Source organism: Capra hircus, chromosome 4 (genome assembly GCF_001704415.2).
Source record: "Capra hircus breed San Clemente chromosome 4, ASM170441v1, whole genome shotgun sequence".
NCBI classification, from domain to species: Eukaryota; Metazoa; Chordata; class Mammalia; order Artiodactyla; family Bovidae; genus Capra; species Capra hircus.
This window is the reverse complement of record NC_030811.1, coordinates 40,018,752-40,037,986: the sequence shown is the minus strand read 5'-3', so window position 1 is coordinate 40,037,986 and position 19,235 is coordinate 40,018,752. Positions and strand designations below refer to the sequence as shown.

At 41.7% G+C, this 19,235-nt stretch overlaps 1 protein-coding gene across 2 annotated transcripts in view; it reads right to left on the bottom strand.

The window, feature by feature from the left end:
• Nucleotides 17,829-19,235, bottom strand: part of SUGCT (succinyl-CoA:glutarate-CoA transferase) — a 777,817-nt gene continuing 776,410 nt past the window's right edge. The window contains exon 14 of one of the 2 annotated variants that reach the window (XM_005679346.3): nucleotides 17,829-18,563. In XM_005679346.3, the coding sequence (XP_005679403.1) occupies nucleotides 18,400-18,563 (164 nt within the window). In that variant the 3' untranslated portion in view covers nucleotides 17,829-18,399. The remainder of the gene's footprint in view (nucleotides 18,564-19,235) is intronic. The other variant, XM_013963404.2, reaches the window with a different exon arrangement.

Below are 19,235 nucleotides of genomic sequence, written 5' to 3'. Positions count from 1 at the left end.
CCAGTAGATTTCCCTCATTCCATTAGTGAGAACTGCGTCACAAGTCCATCCTAAAATTATCCTTGTAAGTAGAATAGGGTCACCATGACTGGAATAGTTATCTTTGGAGGAGAAATGGATGTAGGGAAAGATCATTTAAATACCCAGTAAAGTTTACCTCCTGCTAGCATTATTGTCCATATTATGTTGCCCCATAGGAAATTTTTCCAAAGATGCAACTGTTTGTTACTTCAGTGGTCTTGAAGTGGCAAATGGATTTTATTTTTTGTGTCACTCCAGGTTTATTTCCAGTGGTTGTCTAAAGTAGTGCTTAAGAAAAATTCTGGGGCTTCACCTATGCCAGGGAAGGGAAGTAAAAGAGTCAGATATAGGAATCAGCCAAGGGTGCAAGCTATGGCTTCATCAATGCCAAGGGTAGAGCTGAACAGCTGGGCATGTCCATTTGCACTCTTCCTCTGTGCCACTTTTTAGCCTTTAGAACACATAGAACTACGTTTTCAAGCCTTTCAGACTAAAACCAGGAGTACATCTTTACCACTGAAGAGTGAGTTTGACAGAATAGTTGGTCTTTCAGATTTCTGACAGCGTGAGCTTTCTCTACAGACCAATTCAACTACTACTTAAACTGAACACTAATTCATCTTGTTATTTTGCGCCAGAATCCAAAAGAGGTACAAGACACAAACTCTGTCCTTAAGAAACGTCTAGTCTCTCTTGGGAAAGAAAGCGTATGGACAGTTAAGTGTTAAACAGTAAAAGAAGGCAGCCTGGAATTTAGGGTCCAAGGAGACTGCTAGAGCCATTTTAATTGGCCATGACTAAACTGACCAAGGAGAGTTCCATAATTAACTGCAGTGCCATTTTGCAAATTGGCATACGGGCTCGGCCTCAGTCTGTAATAGGGACTGGTACTTTCCATGGAGCAGGCAGACAGATGGCCTCAGAGTTTTTCAGACTTTGTGTCCATGTCTCCCATGCACTAACTGTAACCACAACCATGACTTTATATAAATACATCTTCTTCCAGAGAAGGCTGAATCTTGAAGCTTGAGGAGGTAGTAAGTTTCTAGAGCTCTGAAAGTGTGGCTGTGGTTTTTCAAGGCTCCATCGCTCAACAAGCCCTCAGGATTGACAGCTTGAATATGATTGATCTAATTTAATTGCTCTGTACCCTTGGCCCTAGAGAATATATTGGAGATTCCAAATTCTTACAATTGCCCATTCCAAAGCTTTGTGTTTATAGCCTATTTCGAGCAGGTAAATCTGATAAAAATACAGAATAATTATAACAATAACATTGACTCGTGCATACACCCTAAGTCTCTTCAGTCGTGTCTAACTCTTGTGCAGCCCTATGGACTGTAACCTGTCAGGCTCTTCTTTCCATGGGATTCTCCAGGCAAGAATACTGGAGTGGGTTGCCATGCTCTCCTCCAGGGGATCTTCTTGACCCAGGGATCAAACCCACGACTCTTATGTCTCCTGCATTGACAGGTGCGTTCTTTACCACTAGCACCACCTGGGAAGCCCCGACATTGACACATCAGCAGACAATGAATTCTGAGCACTAGATAGACAAGAAGGGACATGCTCTAAAATGAGGGAAATGCATTTCTGGTTTACAAGGAATTCATAATCCAGTAAAGCTGATAGGACTTAGACGTATGGCACAATATGTATGAAGCAACATGTAAGACGCCCGTCTCTGGTCCAGCCCCTTATGGACTCACAGCTGCACTGGAACCACTCCTCCCATAATTCCATGCGCTCTATTGCATCCACCAAGGCCATCTTTCCAAAGTACAGCAGGAAGGCAGTCACTTCCTTGCTGGAATATTTACGTGGCACCCAGTGCCCACCAAAAAGTTGCCCTCTTTACCTTCAAGTACCCTCTAAAATCTGTCCCTCTCTAGTATTCCCATCTGTTTCCAATAGAGCAGCCCTCTTTCACTAAATCTGTTTACTCAAGAGCTCTGTTTCCAAATGGGTCATGGCTGTCCTGCCTCCCCCACTTGCTCACCTGTGCCTGTAACACTCTCCCTGCCTCTGCTTATTTAAATCTCATTCTTCTTTGAAGAGAAATGTGTGTTTCCTACATAATTACTTTCCTAAACATACCAGATTACAGAGATCATTCCCTCCCCTGAACTCCAGTACCACTGGCATTTCTTACGTAGCACAGTGAGTCATTCTGCATAAATTTTATATAAAGGTCTTGCCTCCCCACCATTTTCTTAGCATCTTTATTGAATTTGTTACTGTATTGTTTCTGTTTTATGTTTTGTTTCTTGGCCATGAGGCATGTCGGTTCTTAGCTCCCTGACTGGGGATTGAACCTGCACCCCCTGCATTGGAAGGTGAAGTCTTAACCACTGGACCATGTGAGAAGCCCCTTGTCTTCCCATCTTGATTTCCAGTTCCTGGATGTTGAGCACCTTATTCCAATTCTATCTGTCTAAAACTTAACAAACACCTCTAAAATGATCTTCAGCAATGCAGTTGATGGAAAAATAAAGCCAGTCATTGACTATGGAGCAAAAGAGGAATCAGATACAATCAGAATGGACTAGAATGAATTTAAAAAGGCTTACTAGGCAGGTGACTTTTTAAACTGGGTTTGGAGGAAAGTACAGGAATGGCAGAAGGGCCAGCAAGAAAGGTGTGGGTTAAAATGAAGATGGTAGACATGAGAAGTAATGGGTGGATCTGGAACCTGACCATGTTCTGATAGTTGAATAAAATCAACAGACTGGTATGGAAATCTGGCAGCCAAATGCCTTTCCCTTTGCATATCTTCTAGGTGTAACTTGTTTAGGTCCATGGAGTTGAAAATTAGGGCCAAGGAAAAGTCATCATCTAGACTTAAATTCTATCTTATGACCTTTAAATGTGCTTCTTCCATTTATTTCTTTGAAATATTATTTCCTTGAGTGAGGTAACTTTTTTCCAGTGGGAAGCTCATTGGTGAGTTGTTTGGCCCTCATTTTTACCTTGTCAGGAAAATTGGGCAGAATTGCAAATGTAGATTAATGTTTTAAACAAGCACTTACCCTGGTTTTCATGTCCTCAGATCCCCTTCAAAAACTCCACATTATAGCAAAGATTCTATGACATCCATATCTGTAGGTTTTCAGGGCTACTGGGGGGAATATCATGAGGTGTGTGTTGATCAAGAGGTCAGCTGAGTTCTGCTGAGGCTGCAATTGAGATCCAATCTCCTAGCTCTGACCTTAGACCCTTCCCATGCTGGACACTTCAGCCTCAATCACACCTCAACTCTTCCCAGGGTAAACCATCTACTGGGTCCATCCAGCAAAGAGTTAGGAAGATGTGCCAAGTGATGTGTGGATTATCCCACTTTTTATGTGTTAACTTTGTTAACTTTCTACTTCTTTACAGTTCTGGATCACCAGATACTCAAAGGGGCTACTCTTAATTCCTCATTTAAAGTGCCTTTTCTTCTTTAAGCATTACTGTTTAAACCTATCCATTAGTTTTGTCTATATATATGGCATTCTCTGAGCATCCATAGTATGACCCTAAATAAAAGAATCATTGAATGAAAGAATCCGAAATCTCATAAGGATCTCAGAAATCATTTCATCAAAGCCCCATACTCTTCAGAGTTAACTATGGCCCAGGAGGGGAATGTGGCCTGGCAATTGCTATCTGAATGTATTATAGTTCTCTGATACTATTAAGAACTAAGATTTTTTTTCCCTGCAATTTGATTTGTGTCCTTAATGTAACTGCTATTGTGAAGAACAACTGAGCTCTCTCCATTAATGAAAATGTTTTGTATCCCTCCACTTTATTTTCACTTTTGGCTTCACTGAGTCTTCGTTGTGGCATACAGGCTTTCTCTAGTTGTGGTGAGCAGGCTTAGTTGCCCTGTGGCATGTGGGATCTTTGTTCCCTGACCATTGATCAAACCCGTGTACCCTGCATTGGAAGGTAGATTCTTAACCACTGGGCTGTTAGGAAACTTCCAGCTCCCTCTACTTTAGAAACACGCTTAGTGCAAGAAGTCAAAATAAGGATTTCACATTTCCATTAAAAAAAAAAAAAAAGATAAAGACTACACGTGTAGGTTTTACCTGCAGATCATATTATAGCTCGGTGAACCCACTTCCCTCCTCCCTAAAACTTACATAATGTAAAAAAAAAAAAAAAAAAAAAAAAAAAAAAAAAAAAAAACCTTTTTAAAAGGACACAGAGGTGATGAGTCAGGTACCTGCTCATCTGTCAAGGATCAGCTTCCTCTAGAACTTTTCTCAACAGCATTGCTATTGGTATTTTAGGAGAACTGTTCTTTGTTGGGAGCTGTCCTGTGCTCATGTTTATCACCACCCTGGCCTCTACTCATTCCCTCACCAGAAACACATGGTCCCCCTTGCTGCCCCTGTTCAGTTCAGTTCAGTTCAGTCACTGAGTAGTGTCCAGCTCTTTGCGACCCCATGTTCTGCAGCATGCCAGGCCTCCCTGTCCATCACCAACTCCCAGAATTTACTCAAACTCTTGTTCATTGAGTTGGTGATACCATCAAATCATCTCATCCTCTGTCATCCCCTTCTCCTCCTGCCCTCAATCTTTCCCAGGATCAGGGTCTTTTTAAATGAGTCAGTTCTTTGCATCAGGTGGCCAAACTATTGGAGTTCAGCTTCAGTATCAGTCCTTCCAATGAATATTCAGGACTTATTTCCTTGAGGATGGACTGGCTGGATCTCCTTGCAGTCCAAGGGACTCTCAAGAGTCTTCTCCAGCACCACAGTTCAAAAGCATAAATTCTTCGGTGCTCAGCTTTCTTTAGAGTCCAACTCTCACATCCATACGTGACTACTGGAAAAACCATAGCTTTGACTAGATGGACCTTTGTTCTGCAAGTAATGTCTCTGCTTTTTAATATGCTGTCTCAGTTCAGTTCAGTTGCTCAGTTGTGTCTGACTGTTTGCGATCCCATGAACTGCAGCACACCAGGCCTCCCTGTCCATCACGAACTCCCAGAGTCCACCCAAACCCATGTCCATTGAGTCAGTGATGCCATCCAACCATCTCATCCTCTGTCATCCCCTTCTCCTCCAGCCCTCAATCTTTCTTTCCCAGCATCAGGGTCTTTTCCAATAAGTCAGCTCTTTGCATCAGGGGTCCAAAGAACTGGAGTTTCAGCTTCAACATCAGTCCTTCCAATGAACAGCCAGGATTGATCTCCTTTAGGATGGACTGGTTGGATCTCCTTGCAGTCCAAGGCACTCTCAAGAGTCTTCTCCAACACCACATTTCAAAAGCATCAATTCTTCGGTGCTCAGCTTTCTTTGTAGTTCAACTCTCTCATCCATACAATACCACAGGAAAAACCATAGCCTTGACTAGATGGACCTTTGTTGGCAAAGTAATGTCTCTGTTTTTTAATATGCTATCTAGGTTGTTCATAAATTTCCTTCCAAGGAGTAAGTGTCTTCTAATTTCATGGCTGCAATCACCATTTGCAGTGATTTTGGAGCCCAGAAAAATAAAGTCAGCCACTGTTTCCACTGTTTCCCCATCTATTTGCCATGAAGTGATGGGACCAGATGACATGATCTTAGTTTTCTGAATGCTGAATTTTAAGCCAATTTTTCCACTCTCCTCTTTCACTTTCATCAAGAGGTTTTTTAGTTCCTCTTCACTTTCTCCCATAAGGGTGGTGTCATCTGCATAGCTGAGGTTATTGATATTTCTCCCGGCAATCTTGATTCCAGCTCGTGCTTCATCCAGTCCAGCATTTCTCATGATGTACTCCGCATATAAGTTAAATAAGCAGGGCGACAATATACAGCCTTGATGTACTTGTTTTCCTGTTTGGAACCAGTCTGTTGTTCCATGTCCGGATCTAACTGTTGCTTCCTGACCTGCATACAGATTTCTCAAGAGGCAGGTCAGGTGCTCTGGTATTCTCGTCTTTTTCAGAATTTTACACAGTTTGTTGTGACCCACACAGTCAAAGGCTTTGGAATCGTCAATAAAACAGAAGTAGATGTTTTTCTGGAACTCTTTTGCTTTTTTGATGATCCAGTGGATGGTGGCAATTTGATCTCTGGCTCCTCTGCCTTTTCTAAATCCAACATGAACATCTGAAAGTTCAGGGTTCACTGTTGAAGCCTGGCTTGAAAAATTTTGAGCATTACTTTGCTCGTGTGAGATGAGTGCAATTGTGCAGTAGTTTGACCATTCTTTGATATTGCCTTTCTTTGGGACTGGAATGAAAACTGACATTTTCCAGTCCTGTGGCCACTGCTAAGTTTTCCAAATTTGTTGGTATATTGAGTGCAGCACTTTCATAGCATCATCTTTTAGGATCTGAAATAGCTCCACTAGAATTCCATCACCTCCACTAGCCTTGTTCATAGTGATGCTTCCTAATGGCCACTTGACTTTCCATTCAAGGATGTGTGGCTCTAGGTGAGCGATCATACCATCGTGATTATCTGGATCATGAAGATCTTTTTTGTATAGTTCTTCTGTGTATTCTTGCCACCTCTTCTTTTAACTTCTGCTTCTGTTAGGTCCGTGCCATTTCTATCCTTTATTGTGCCCATCTTTGCATGAAATCTTCCCTTGGTATCTCTAATTTTCTTGAAGAGATCTCTAGTCTTTCCCATTCTATTGTTTTCCTCTATTTCTTTTCATTGATCACTGAGGAAGGCTTTCTTATCTCTCCTTGCTACTCTCTGGAACTCTGCATTCAAGTGGATATATCTTTCCTTTTCTCCTTTGCCTTTCATTTCTCTTCTTTTCACAGCTATCTGTAAGGCCTCCTCAGACAACCATTTTGCCTTTTTGCATTTCTTTTTCTTGCAGATGGTCTTGATCCCTGCCTTCCGTACAATGTCAGAAACCTCTGTCCATAGTTGTTCAGGCAGTCTGTTTATCAGATCTAATCCATTGAATCTATTTCTCACTTCTACTGTATAACCAGAAGGGATTTGATTTAGGTCATACCTGAATGGTCTAGTGGTTTCCTGCACTTTCTTCAATTTAAGTCTGAATTTGGCAATAAGGAATTCATGATCTGAGCAACAATCAGTACCCTGGCTTGTTTTTTCTGACTGTATAGAGCTTTTCCATCTTTGGCTGCAAGAAATATAATCAATCTGATTTCAGTGTTGACCATCTGGTGATGTCCACGTGTAGGGTCTTCTCTTGTGTTGTTGGAAGAGGGTGTTTATTATGACCAGTGATTCTCTTAGCAAAACTCTATTAACCTTTGCTAATATGTCTCTGGATGTTGCCAAATATCCCTTGGGGGAAAGACTGCTCCCATTTTTGAGAATCACTGGGTCTAGAACATCCTGTGAATGCAGAGATTACTCTGAGGAGATCTTTCAGCAGTTTTTTACCAGTATTTTTGTTCCACAGGCTCCCACCCACCAACCCTGACATCACTGCCATCATTTCCACCCTAGACTCCTGCACAGAGGCCAACACGCAGCAAGCAACTTCATTCCTTTCTCTTCATAATGCCTCCACTCAGGGCTGCATCACACTTAACAGTGGGCATGACTGATGAAAATCATAACGTTGAGTTTGAAATTGAAAGTCACCTATTGAAAATGACTTTTTGCCATAATCTAATGGGGAAATATATTTGTGATCTATTGCTGTGTCATAAATTGCTTCAAAATAAAGCTAACTTAATCCATTAAACATAAAGCTAAAATATCAAATATGTATTATTTCACACAGTTTCTGAGGGTCAGGAGTCTGGGTAAGCTGCACAGTTCTGAGAGGTCAGTAAGCTGTTGGCTAGGGCTACAGTCATTGCCAGGCAGTCCTGAGGCTGGAGAATCTGCTTCCAAAGTCACTTCTGCGATTCTTGGATTCCCATCCTCATTGGTTGTTGGCCAGAGCTTTAGTTCTTGGTCACATGGGCTCCTATGTAGCAATGTCTCATTCTATGGCAATTGGCTTTCCCCAGAGTGAGTGGCAGAGAGATAGAAACAGAGAAAAGAGACTCTTTAGTTTTTTTATGACCTAATGTGGGAAGTGGTGCACCAGCCACTCTGTGCTATGCTGCTGTGTCCACAGACCAATTTTGGGAAGGAAGACTAAAACGGTGTGAGGCAGGGGTGAGGCTCACTGGGGTGCCAGTTTAGAGGCTGCCTACCCTGGAAACCCCTCAATAGCTCAAACCTTTCCTGAATTTAATCTCTTTCCAGATTGAGAACATGATAATTTGTGGGAAGGAATTCACATCTGGTCAGTGATGTTCCTGGGCACTACGTTGTCCAGTGGAACCTGTTCCATTTCTTAGATGACAATAGGAGGCCAGGTCATTATAGAAGAATTTTCAACAAAAGCAGATTTTTGACTGGCATTTTTCAATAGGAAAAAATAATTAATAAGCCACAGCACATATCATTCACTATTTCAGTCAGCCAAGATGCTGTGAGCTCTTTATCAAACTATGTTTAATATTGAGCTTCTTTTCTAAGTTAGACCTTTGCTGATAATGAACCACCTCACAACAGTGGAATAAAACAATCTTAGTTTATGTGGGTAAGAAATAGGGGTAAGTCTCAGCTGGGTCATTCTGCTCCGCTGGTGTCACTTAGTCATACTCACAAGGTTGTAGGGGTGGGTTAGAGATTCAGGAAGATTCACTCACGTCTAATGTTTTTGTGCTTCTCCAAGTGGCTCCTCTCTCTCTCTCTGAAGATAGTAGGCATGAAATATCACAGGATTCCTCAATGGATACCGGTCAGATGTCTTCCACAATGGTTAATTTCCAAAAGCAAAAGAAGAAGATGCTAAGCTTCTTTAAGGCTTGGCATCGAATTGGCACTGTATCATGTCTGCCCCTTTCTGTTGGTCCAAGTGAGTCACTTTCAAAAACCTCTCTCATATCAAACACAAATCTTTGGCCTAGTGTCTTTGACCTCTAGACTCAGCCTTAAAGGACTCATGTGATCAGGTCAGCCCCACCCAGATACTAATCTTCCTATTTTAAGTGTTAATCTTCTTAAGATTGAAAGTGAAAAGTGAGAGTGAAGTTGCTCAGTCTTGTCAGACTCTTTGAGACCCTGTGGACTGTAGCTCTCCAGGCTCCTCTGTCCATGGGATTCTGCAGGCAAGAATACTAGAGTGGGTTGCCATTTCCTTCCCCAGAGGATTTTCCTGACCCAGGGATTGAACCTAGGTCTCCTGCATTGCAATCAGATTCTTTACCACCTGAGCCATCAGGGAATTTCTCCCTGTCTTAAAGTCATCTGATTTTGGACCTTAATTACAACTGCAAAATCCTTCCATAGCAGCACTTAGATTAGTGTTTGATTGAATAACTAGGAGAAAGTGAGCGGTACATGAAGGGCTGGAAATCTTGGGGACTACAGAATTCTGCCCTCCATTGTGAGACAACTGGTAGAATTTTTTGTATTTTAAGTGACAATATTGTATCAATGTTAATTTTCTGGCTTAGGTAATTGTACATTGATTATGCAAAATGTCAACATTGATGGAAACCAGTATATGGGAATTCTAAAGTATTATTTTAATAATGTTTGTAAATATAAAATTATTTAAAATAAAAAGCTTAAAAAAAGAAAAAGCAAGATACCAGACCAGTCCAGGTTCCAGGGGGAGGAAAACAAAGTGCATTTCTTGATGGAAAGAGAGACGTGCATAATGGGAGGGAGGCACTGATGGTGGCCATCACAGGTTCTATGGGTTAAAAAAATGAACATAATCAGTTCTTCTCTCATCGAACATGTAATCTGGTGAGTGAGAGAATGTCTATTGGACTAATATTTACTGTGTCTCCTACAGAGTAGGCATCATGGTAATCACAGGAGATGCAAGTGTGACTAAGATACCCACAATATTATAGTTTAATGGGAGACAGCAATTGGTGACCAGTAATTACAACACAGGGTGTGATAAGTGTTATGGCCAGATAAATACAGAGGACTGAGATAGCAAATGAGATGTAGAGATCACTTCCAGTTGTGGAGATCCGAAAATGCATTGTCCATGGGTTTACAGACAAACACTATTTCCTTCTCCCTTCCACTCCAATACTTTGAAATTGCTCCCACAGATTGAAAAAAGTTATCTGTATGGTTTACTACTGTACTTTCTATTTGAGGGGCTTTCATGTTTCATTGAATTTACTTATAGCGTAGATTTTTACATGAATATCTTCCTACTAATAAAAATTGCAACTCCTGCTAGAGTCATATATATCATCCTAGATACCTATTATACTTCTTTTCTCTCTCCAAGGAGTAGCTGAAATTTCACTGGAAATGGGTGTCCCTCATTTCCTGAAGTTGTTCAGTATCTCTGATAAGGCAGCATTTGTTTCCACTGGATGTCTTTCTCTCTCCACGTCTCAATTTCAGCAGCGTGCTGGTTGTTCTCTAGGACACTAAACGGTGCCTCCCTAAGTAGTTAAGTCCAAGTGCTCAGCCTCTCTCATTTTTCCCAGCAGTGGTCTTTGGGAGAGCTACTTTTAACCTATTTCATCAGCAATCTTATGGCTCCACCCAACCTTTAAAAAGAATCACAAATGGTAGGCTGTTATCTATAAATTCATACACAGAAAAATCTTTTGGAGTGGGGTGAACATTTTAAGGTCCTCTTTGGTAGAAGTATATGTTCTTAGGACATTTAACAGTTGAAAACTGTGCTATCTCCCTGAGGTGGCCGCCTGAAGAGACTTTCCTGAGGGTTTTGCTGACAGTGTTTGAGTTAAGCTGATTCTCTTATAAATCCTGTTGTTTCTAGAGCATTTGCAAAGGTTGAAATGGACGGATTACGGTCTTTCAGCTCCTGAAATGTCTTGCCCTTTATCCTTCTGAACATCCTAAAGTGTCCTAGGGTGCATGAGTTCTAGGGACATGATCTGAAGGTAGTGTCTATGATAATATAGGTGGGGGTGTCACTTACACTGGTGGAGCAGAGGACCTGAGTGTGTCCATTGTGACATGCTCAGTGACACACAGTGTGAGTGTGTCCACTGTGACATGAAGTGTGTGTGTATCCATTGCTACTCTCTTCAGGCAGTAGCCTTAAGGCTTTCCTAGGCACATTGTGTTATTACACGTACATTGATTAGGACAGTGCTTTGTTTATTTATTTTTTCCTTTCGATCGTGCTGTGAGGTATGTGGGATCTTACTTAGTTTCCTAACCATGGATCAAACCTGTGCTCCCTACAGTGGAAGCATGGAGTTTAAACCACTGGACAACCAGGGAAGTCCCAGGACAGTGCTTTATACATAAGACTTTAACAGACACTGTTGCTGGTGTTATTATCATTATAAAGCATCAAATTTAACCCCAGTCATAAAACTCAGGAGAAGAGCTTCCACCATTGTTGAACTATGTCTATTATGCATCCTGAGAGAAAGGGAGAGGGAATATAATAAGAGCTTTTATTTCATGGGATGAGTAGAGAAAATCTACTTCCACTGTGCTCAGGAAATGAAAGGTACTAACGCTGTCTACCAGCAGAATCTTCTTCCTCCCCCAGCCAGGCCTATTCTAGCTCTGACTGTTCATTCTCCCAAGCTAAAAACACCTTCCCCCAGAAAGGTACCCACACAGAGGCTCACCAAGCTACTCATTTCACCTTATGTCACCTGGGTCATATGAGTATAGCTACACAAAAGGAAGAGTTTTGATCTCTGTCATCTCTGCAGGGTTTTGTCGGTGACTTCAGCTAAGTGAATCACTTATCAAGGCCTGAGCACCACCTCTGCTCTCATGCTGGGCCCATACCCTTTCACTTAGGTTTTCACTCAAAGCAAAGTTGGAGAACCAAACTCATGTTTGGGATTCAGAAGATGGGAAACAGAGGCACAGACATAGAGAACAAAGGTATGGACGTCAAAGTGGGGAAGCAGTGGTGGGATGCATTGGGAGATCAGGATTGACATATATACACTATTGATACTATGTCTAAAATAGATAAAGAATGAGAACCTACTGTATAGCACAGGGAACTCTACTCAATGCTCTGTGGTGACCTAAATGGGAAGGAAATTCGACAAAGAGGGCATATATGTATGCACAAAGCTGATTCACTCAGCTGCACAGCAGAAACTAACACAACATTGTAAAGCAACTGTACACCAGTGAAAATTTAAAAAAAAAAAAAGAAAAGAAAAGATGGGAAACGGGCCCAGAGAAGGAAATTCTAGTAACTGGATATTTGTAACTCTGTCATATTTTCCCATCTGCACAGTTCAGTAAATCAGGCTGAGAAGATTCAGGGTCCTGTTCACTGGACACTTCTTCCAGAGGCGGCCTGTAGGTCATTGCATTTCTGCTCTGCCTCCTCATCTGTGTCAATGCCGTTGCAAGTGTGTTTGGCTATCTATAACAATGCCGGAAATACTTTATTTTCTATACTCTGAAAGAGTAAGTCTTTAACAGTCCTCCTAAAATGGATGCTATGATTTTCTTGACCCTCTGCAAAGAAAGAACACATTGATGTTGATTTGTAGTATATTTCAAAGCTTCAGTCAAGAACAGCTAGGAAGTTCTTTGTAAAGTCTAAAAGCATAAATCCAAATCTATTGGGACGAATGCGGGCTGCCATGTCTCCTACCAAGAGATGCTTTGGAATTCCAAATTTTTCTTTCGCGTTCTCCAAGAGGTAAAGGGGTAGAAAGAAAGATATTTCCCTGTGGTCATTTAACATTAGTTTCTCTCCTCTCCGCATCTCAGCTGTGTGTTCTGAAGCTGAGTGTCTTGCTTCCCGGGCAGAGCATTTATGCGCAAGTTCTGGGCCAGAGGAAAGGATGCAGATGTAGGTGAGCAGCAGGAAGTACTCCTCCAACCTCTGGGGTCAGGAGACAAAGAAACCAGTGTGAACTGAACATGGGGTTCATTTGCAAAGAAAGGGATGGGGAGAGAAAAGACCCCATGTGTCTGAATGTTTTTCGTCTTCTTGAAAGGAGAAAGCAAAGGGGCTTGTGAGGATCTTTGTGTTCTGTCTCACAGAGGGCAAAACCAGGCAGAGGAGAAGGCACCACTCTTCTTTTTTCTCTTTTACTTATTTATTTGGCTTCCCATCGACTTCGCTGCATGCAAGATCTTTAGTCACAGTCTTTGGGGTCTAGTTCTCTGACCAGGGATTGAACCTGGGCCCCCTACGTTGGGATTGCAAAATCTTAGTCACTGGACCATGAGGGATGTCCCAATGTACTACTCTTCTGGAGGCCATTTGACTGCAGTGACTAAGAGCAAAATACCAGTCTCCTATGAAGGCTGGTAGCCTTAACTTCTCCAAGAAAAAGCAAGAAACAAGGGCAAGGCCAAGTGCTGGAACAAAACTATTGACCATCAAGCCCTCCCTCCCCCTTCTCTGATGGAAGGTCCATCACAACAGCAAGACCCCACTGTCACAGAGTCTAGTCTCTGCTCTGTATTCCACTTTATTTATGCTTTTCTTAGCAGTGAGGGCCTGTGACAGGTAGGTCTGAAGGCTCTGCTCCAGCCTGGGATGACACCTGGAACACCCCTTCATTTCTTTCCCTGAGTTTTGAAGGAGAAAAGGAGGCAGCCAGTTATTTAGGGCTCACCCCACCCAGAGATTAAGCCAAAATTGCATGTGAAGCTGAAGTCATGGCCAGAATTACTACTAGTTAGCTTCCAGATCACTGAGCAAGTCCTATTTTTCTTGAGGTCAGTGGCAGCTTTTGAAGTCCACACCTACTAACATGGACAAAAAGAGGAAGAAAGGAAAGGAGATAAAAGGAGAGGGAGAAAATAAATATGGCCACAGAGAAAGGATGGGGGAGAAAATGAAAAGTCAAAAGGGAAGTAGGGACAAAAAAGAGAAAGAAGGAAAAAATGGAACTACAGGGAGGTGTCAATTAGTCACATTTCAAGCCAGTGATTTTCCTGTTGCTTTAGACTTTTAAACTAAGGAAGAACAGCCTCTGTATTCATGTTCTATTGGTGCTATAAAAATATATCACAAATGCCGTGGCTTAAAACAAAACAAATTTATTACCTTACAGTTCTGGAGATCGGAAGTCCAAAATGAATCCCAAATAGGTCTCACTGGGCTAAAGTCAAGCAAGACTACATTCTTTCCAGGGGCTCTAAGGGAGAGTCCAATTTTCCTGCATTCTTCATCTTCTAGAAAATGCCTACAGCCCTCATTCATTTTCATTTTCAAATCCCACAATAATCGGGAAAGTCTTTCTCACATTCCATCACTCTGACACTGACTCTTCCACACTTAAAGGCCTGGTGATTATGTTGGGCCCACCAGGGCAATCCAGGATAAACTTATTCTAAGCTCAGCTGATCAGCAACCATAATTCCCTTTGCCATGGAATGTAACATATCCACAGGTTCTGGGGATTAGGACATGGGCTTCTTTGATGAGCCATTATCCTGCCCACCACAGCCTCTTATTTGAAAAGAAAAAAAGAAAAAAAGATACAAATGAACTTATTTACTAAACAGAAACAGACACACAGTCTTAGAGATCAAATTTATGGTTACCAGGAGTGAAGAGTGGCTGGGAGGGATAGATTGGGAGTTTGGGATTGACATGTGCACACTGCTATATTTAAAATAGATACTTATGGACACATGGGGGGGGGCAGTGAACTGAGAGAGGAGCATTGACATATATCCACTACCATGTGTAAAACAGATAGCTGGCAGGAAGCTGCTGTACAACACAGAGAGCTCAGCTCTATGTTCTGTGATGACCTAGAGGGGTGGAAAGGGAGCAGGGGTGGGAGGGACACTCAAGAGGGAAGGGATATATATATACATATGGCTGCTTCATGTGGCTGTACAGCAGAAACTAACACAACTTTGCAAAGCAGTTATATTCCAATAAAAAAGTAGTAAGACTAGCAAAAGCTAGGTTCTCAGAAGCAGTTCAAAACGAGCTTCATTCTTTCCAGCTCAGTATCACTCCCAAATATACAATAAAAAGTCATTGCTATAAAAATAAATACATGTTTTGTTGTTGTTGTTTTCTCCAACAGATGTTTGAAATAGAATTATGTACCTTTTTTCCCCAAACTTTTTCATCCTCTTTAGCAAAATAATGATCGTACTCCAAAATTGAGAGGGAGAAGAAATGAGCTTGACAGTCTCATCTTCTAAGGCTCATTGATACTACTTTCAAAATGAATAACCACTTTTCCTGGCACATTGTGTCTGAAGAAACTCAAGAATTTAGGGACTCACGGCAGTGGATAATTCTCCCATGAATAGAAGCAAATGCAAGAAGAATCTCTTAATCTTGGAGGATGTGTTTGAAAACGAATAGCCCAGGGTCAGGGAATGGAGGTTGAGGAATATGCCTATTTTCCCACCTGTCTCCTTTGCCGTATGAGCCATCAGAGCAGATGCAGACGATCTGACCAGTCTGTTCAGTTCTGGTGATGTTCTTTCTCAGTGCCTTTCGGTCCGGGACCTGGAGAGCGTTTCCTGTGCATGAAGGCAGCCTTGAGCCAGTTGGGAGAGTAACAAACAACACTCACATCCATAAAAGTAGACCACACACCAATATCATGGGACAAAAAGGTTGGTGGTGAGACATCAAATTCAGGTGAAATAAATACTAGTGGGTGTGATATTCCCTGAAAAAGGCAGAAAACAACAGAGGTGTTCAAGTCTTATGCAAAAGCCCCTCTCTGTGGGGTTAGCTAAGTTATAGCCTAACGAGCTAGGAACTAGTATGAAATAGCCTGTGTGAAACGTCCTTTGCTGTAGTTTTCGGTTTTTGTGTTTTTTTAATCGTGATTGTGCTTCTAACTCCTAGTAGATGGATTGAAGATGGAAAGAACACCAAGTAACCAGAGGAGTCCCACAAAACAATGCTCATTTCTCTTCTTCTGGGGAAACATTCAGCATGTGAGACTGCAAGCTGGAAAATAAGCTCTATTAACCAGAAAACCATCACAGCAGAAAGTTGAAGCAAAAAAATCAAGGAAAGGAAATTTAGTTGTTCGTGGATACTCTCTCAATTCCATAATGATTAAACCCGGAAGTTGCTAAGAAATTTGAAGAACAACTTCAGACAACCTGTCAGAAGGCAGGCCTTGACACAAAGTGAACTGGGAGCATATGGTAATGTAACAATATGTACAGCTATGGAAATGTATAATACATCCTGATAGTTAAAACAACACATTGTCTATAGGCATAACTTGATCTGGGACATGTTACAAATTTCAGCAAACACAATGTTTCTTCCAGGACTAATTCTCTGCCTAAATTTGAGATATATTCTAAATTATTTCTCTCACTAAATCAGTAGAGTAAATGATATCTGTTGAGGGATGAACAGGTTCAAAGTTCTTCTGGATCATTTTGAATTGTGTAGGCAGAAATCTGAACAGCTACATACACATTTACACTGGAGACAGTCTCCAGTGGTGACTCTGCTATGGACCAAGACTATAGTTTTGTTTGATTTCAAGGTTTCTGAGGCATTTTGTGACCCTCTCTGAATGATCAGTGTCCTGCTACATATGACGACCCAGATCTTTAGGATTACTGCTTAGGAACCAAGTAATTTTCATTTCAAAATATCAACTTGGATCACTGGGGGAATAAGGGTGGAGAAACATCTTTCAGGATATGTGGTTTTGCCAAATCTCTGTCATCCAGCCTTTTACCATTTTCATTACTAATTGTATATACATGGAGGAATTTCATTTAGATGTCTGGCTTGAAGTGAATGTCTCCAAATATCTATCTACGAATTAGCCATTGGGGGAAAAGTACTGCAGAAGGTATCAAATTACCCTTGCATGATGGAATTCTAACTAGTAGGATAACAGCAGGAGTTCTTCAGAACAAGATGTCCACAAAGAGGAAAGCAGAGAAGACAATAACTGTTTCTAGAATTAGTAGGCATTATTCTATAAAATCCTATAAGGGTTTGTGAGCAGACAAATGTCCTAGTTATTTGGAATCCTTAATTCTAGAAACACACTGAGGCTTATAGCATGGATAAATGGCTCGAATCCTTCCAATGAAAAAGAACACAATAAGAAAACTAGCTCTAAATCACAATTTGAAAAATGAACATCTGTAATTTAACTTTCAATGGCCACTTGGCATGTAATGACATGGCTTTAAGATATATGTGCCTAACACAGCGAATTGTCATCATATCGGGATATAGATCACAGGTCATCTAATTCCTTGGTCTGTACCCGGGCTTGAGTGACTGGCAATCTGAGTGACAATTCATCTTGGAACATAGATGTAAATAAGTTACCACTTTCTGGACAGAGATGTTGCTATACTTCTAATTCACTGACAAATACTTAAAGGCAAATACTTAATACTAAGACATGCTATATTCTTCTACTCAGTGGATACTCAGAATATAAAGAAATATTTTCCTTTCATTTTCCTATCTGTCATTATTTCGATATTTGGGGCTTCCCAGGTGGTACAGTTGGTAAAGAATCTGCTTGCCAATGCAGGATACATAAGAGATGTTAGTTCAATCCCCACGTCAGGAAGATGCCCTGGAGAAGGAAATGGCAACCCACTCCAGTTTTCTTGCCTGGAAAATCCCATGGACAGAGGGGCCTGGTGGCCCCTACAGTCCACAGGGTTGCAAAGAGTAGGATATGCCTGAGCACACACACACAGACATTATTTAATACCTAGATACTCATCTGACATTCATTTAAAAATGTGTTGCATTTGCACTTGGCTCAAAATAAGGTACCAATTAAAGAACCACTCTTCACCCTGTCATGCAGATACCTACACATCCCAAAATTCATTGGTGGGGATTGATTTTCTGCATGTCTCAGGAAATAGTCAAAGAAACACAACATAAAGCAAATATTTACCCCCACAGGGGAGAATGAAGTTCAGTTTTATAAGGGACATTAACAAATTCCATGGTTTAAATTACAGATTAACAAAGGGTTCATGAGCTCAAATTAAGTTATTCTGTTTAAAATCAATCACTGAGACTGTCATTCTGCTTATTGCTTTGACTTCCTAACAAAGGTTTAAATGAGGACTTTATGTGCAAGTAAAGAACATCAAGAGATCTGCTCTTTTTCAGACCTGCGTGGGCTGGAGGGGCAAACGTTTAGGCCATTAATGTAATTAGAATGAGGAATGCATTTTTCCAGAAAAAAAAAAAAATCTTCACCAAAAAAAAAAAAAATCTGCAATTAATCTATTATCTGGGGGAAAACAGTGAGGAATGAAAGGTGGGGTACATTTAGAAAGCACTAGATTCACTGATACCAAAGCCATTCTGGAGACGCCAGGCAGGAAATCTGGAATTCCTCTAACTCTTCAGTGGCAGGCACCAGATTTGGGGAGAAGTGTCCAGAAAGGCTGTTTTGTCTTCGCTAGCAAAATGTATTCAGATGTGGCTTTGCAGAAAAGCATTTTTCCTTTGTCACTCAACCTCATGTTGGGTCACCACTCCAGTGCTGAGCAGCTCCCTGATGGCCCTGTCATCGTATCGGAGGACCTCCTTCAGGATGTGCGTCGTGTGCTGCCCGAGAAGGGGAGGCGGCCTGGCCTCTGACATCTTGAACTTACTGTATCTCACAGCTGGGCCTGTCAGAGCGGGAGGAAAGCAGGAAGCCTGTTAATGACTAACCCTCGGAAATTCATTACCCAAGCAGCCTGGGGTGTTTGCAATGAATGCCAAGAATATCACTGCCCGTTACACCCTTGCAGATGGACCATCGTCTTGGAAAGAAATGTATTTGCACACATGGCTTTCCTTGACTTTGCTTTAGACAACTGTGCAGTGGTCATCCACCATGCTGGGGGCTGCATGGATGTGCCTGGTGTGTGCCAGGCCCGTCGCAAAGACTCGCAGGGGTAAGTCACTCAGCTGAACTGACTTTCTGGGTCCCAGAGAACAGTGGCACAGGTACATAGTGTCTCTCTGGAAATCTGACCCCAGGTGAAGGTAACCCAAGTTCAACAGACTGCAGATCAACTAAACCTCAGCCAGACTCTGGGTGAAGCATTTAGGTGGTAGAAGAGGTTACGGGTACAAACTTCACTGTCAGAGAGACTTCTGTTTGGGTATCAGCTCTTTCACTTTCAAGAAGAGCTATCTTGGACAAATTATATAGCTTCTCTGAGCCTCGTGTTCCACAACTAAACTGGGTATGATGCTTACCACACACACACGCACACAGAGTTAATAACTAACAGTTGTTGCTGCTAAGTCACTTCAGTCGTGTCTGACTCTGTGCGATCCCATAGATGGCAGCC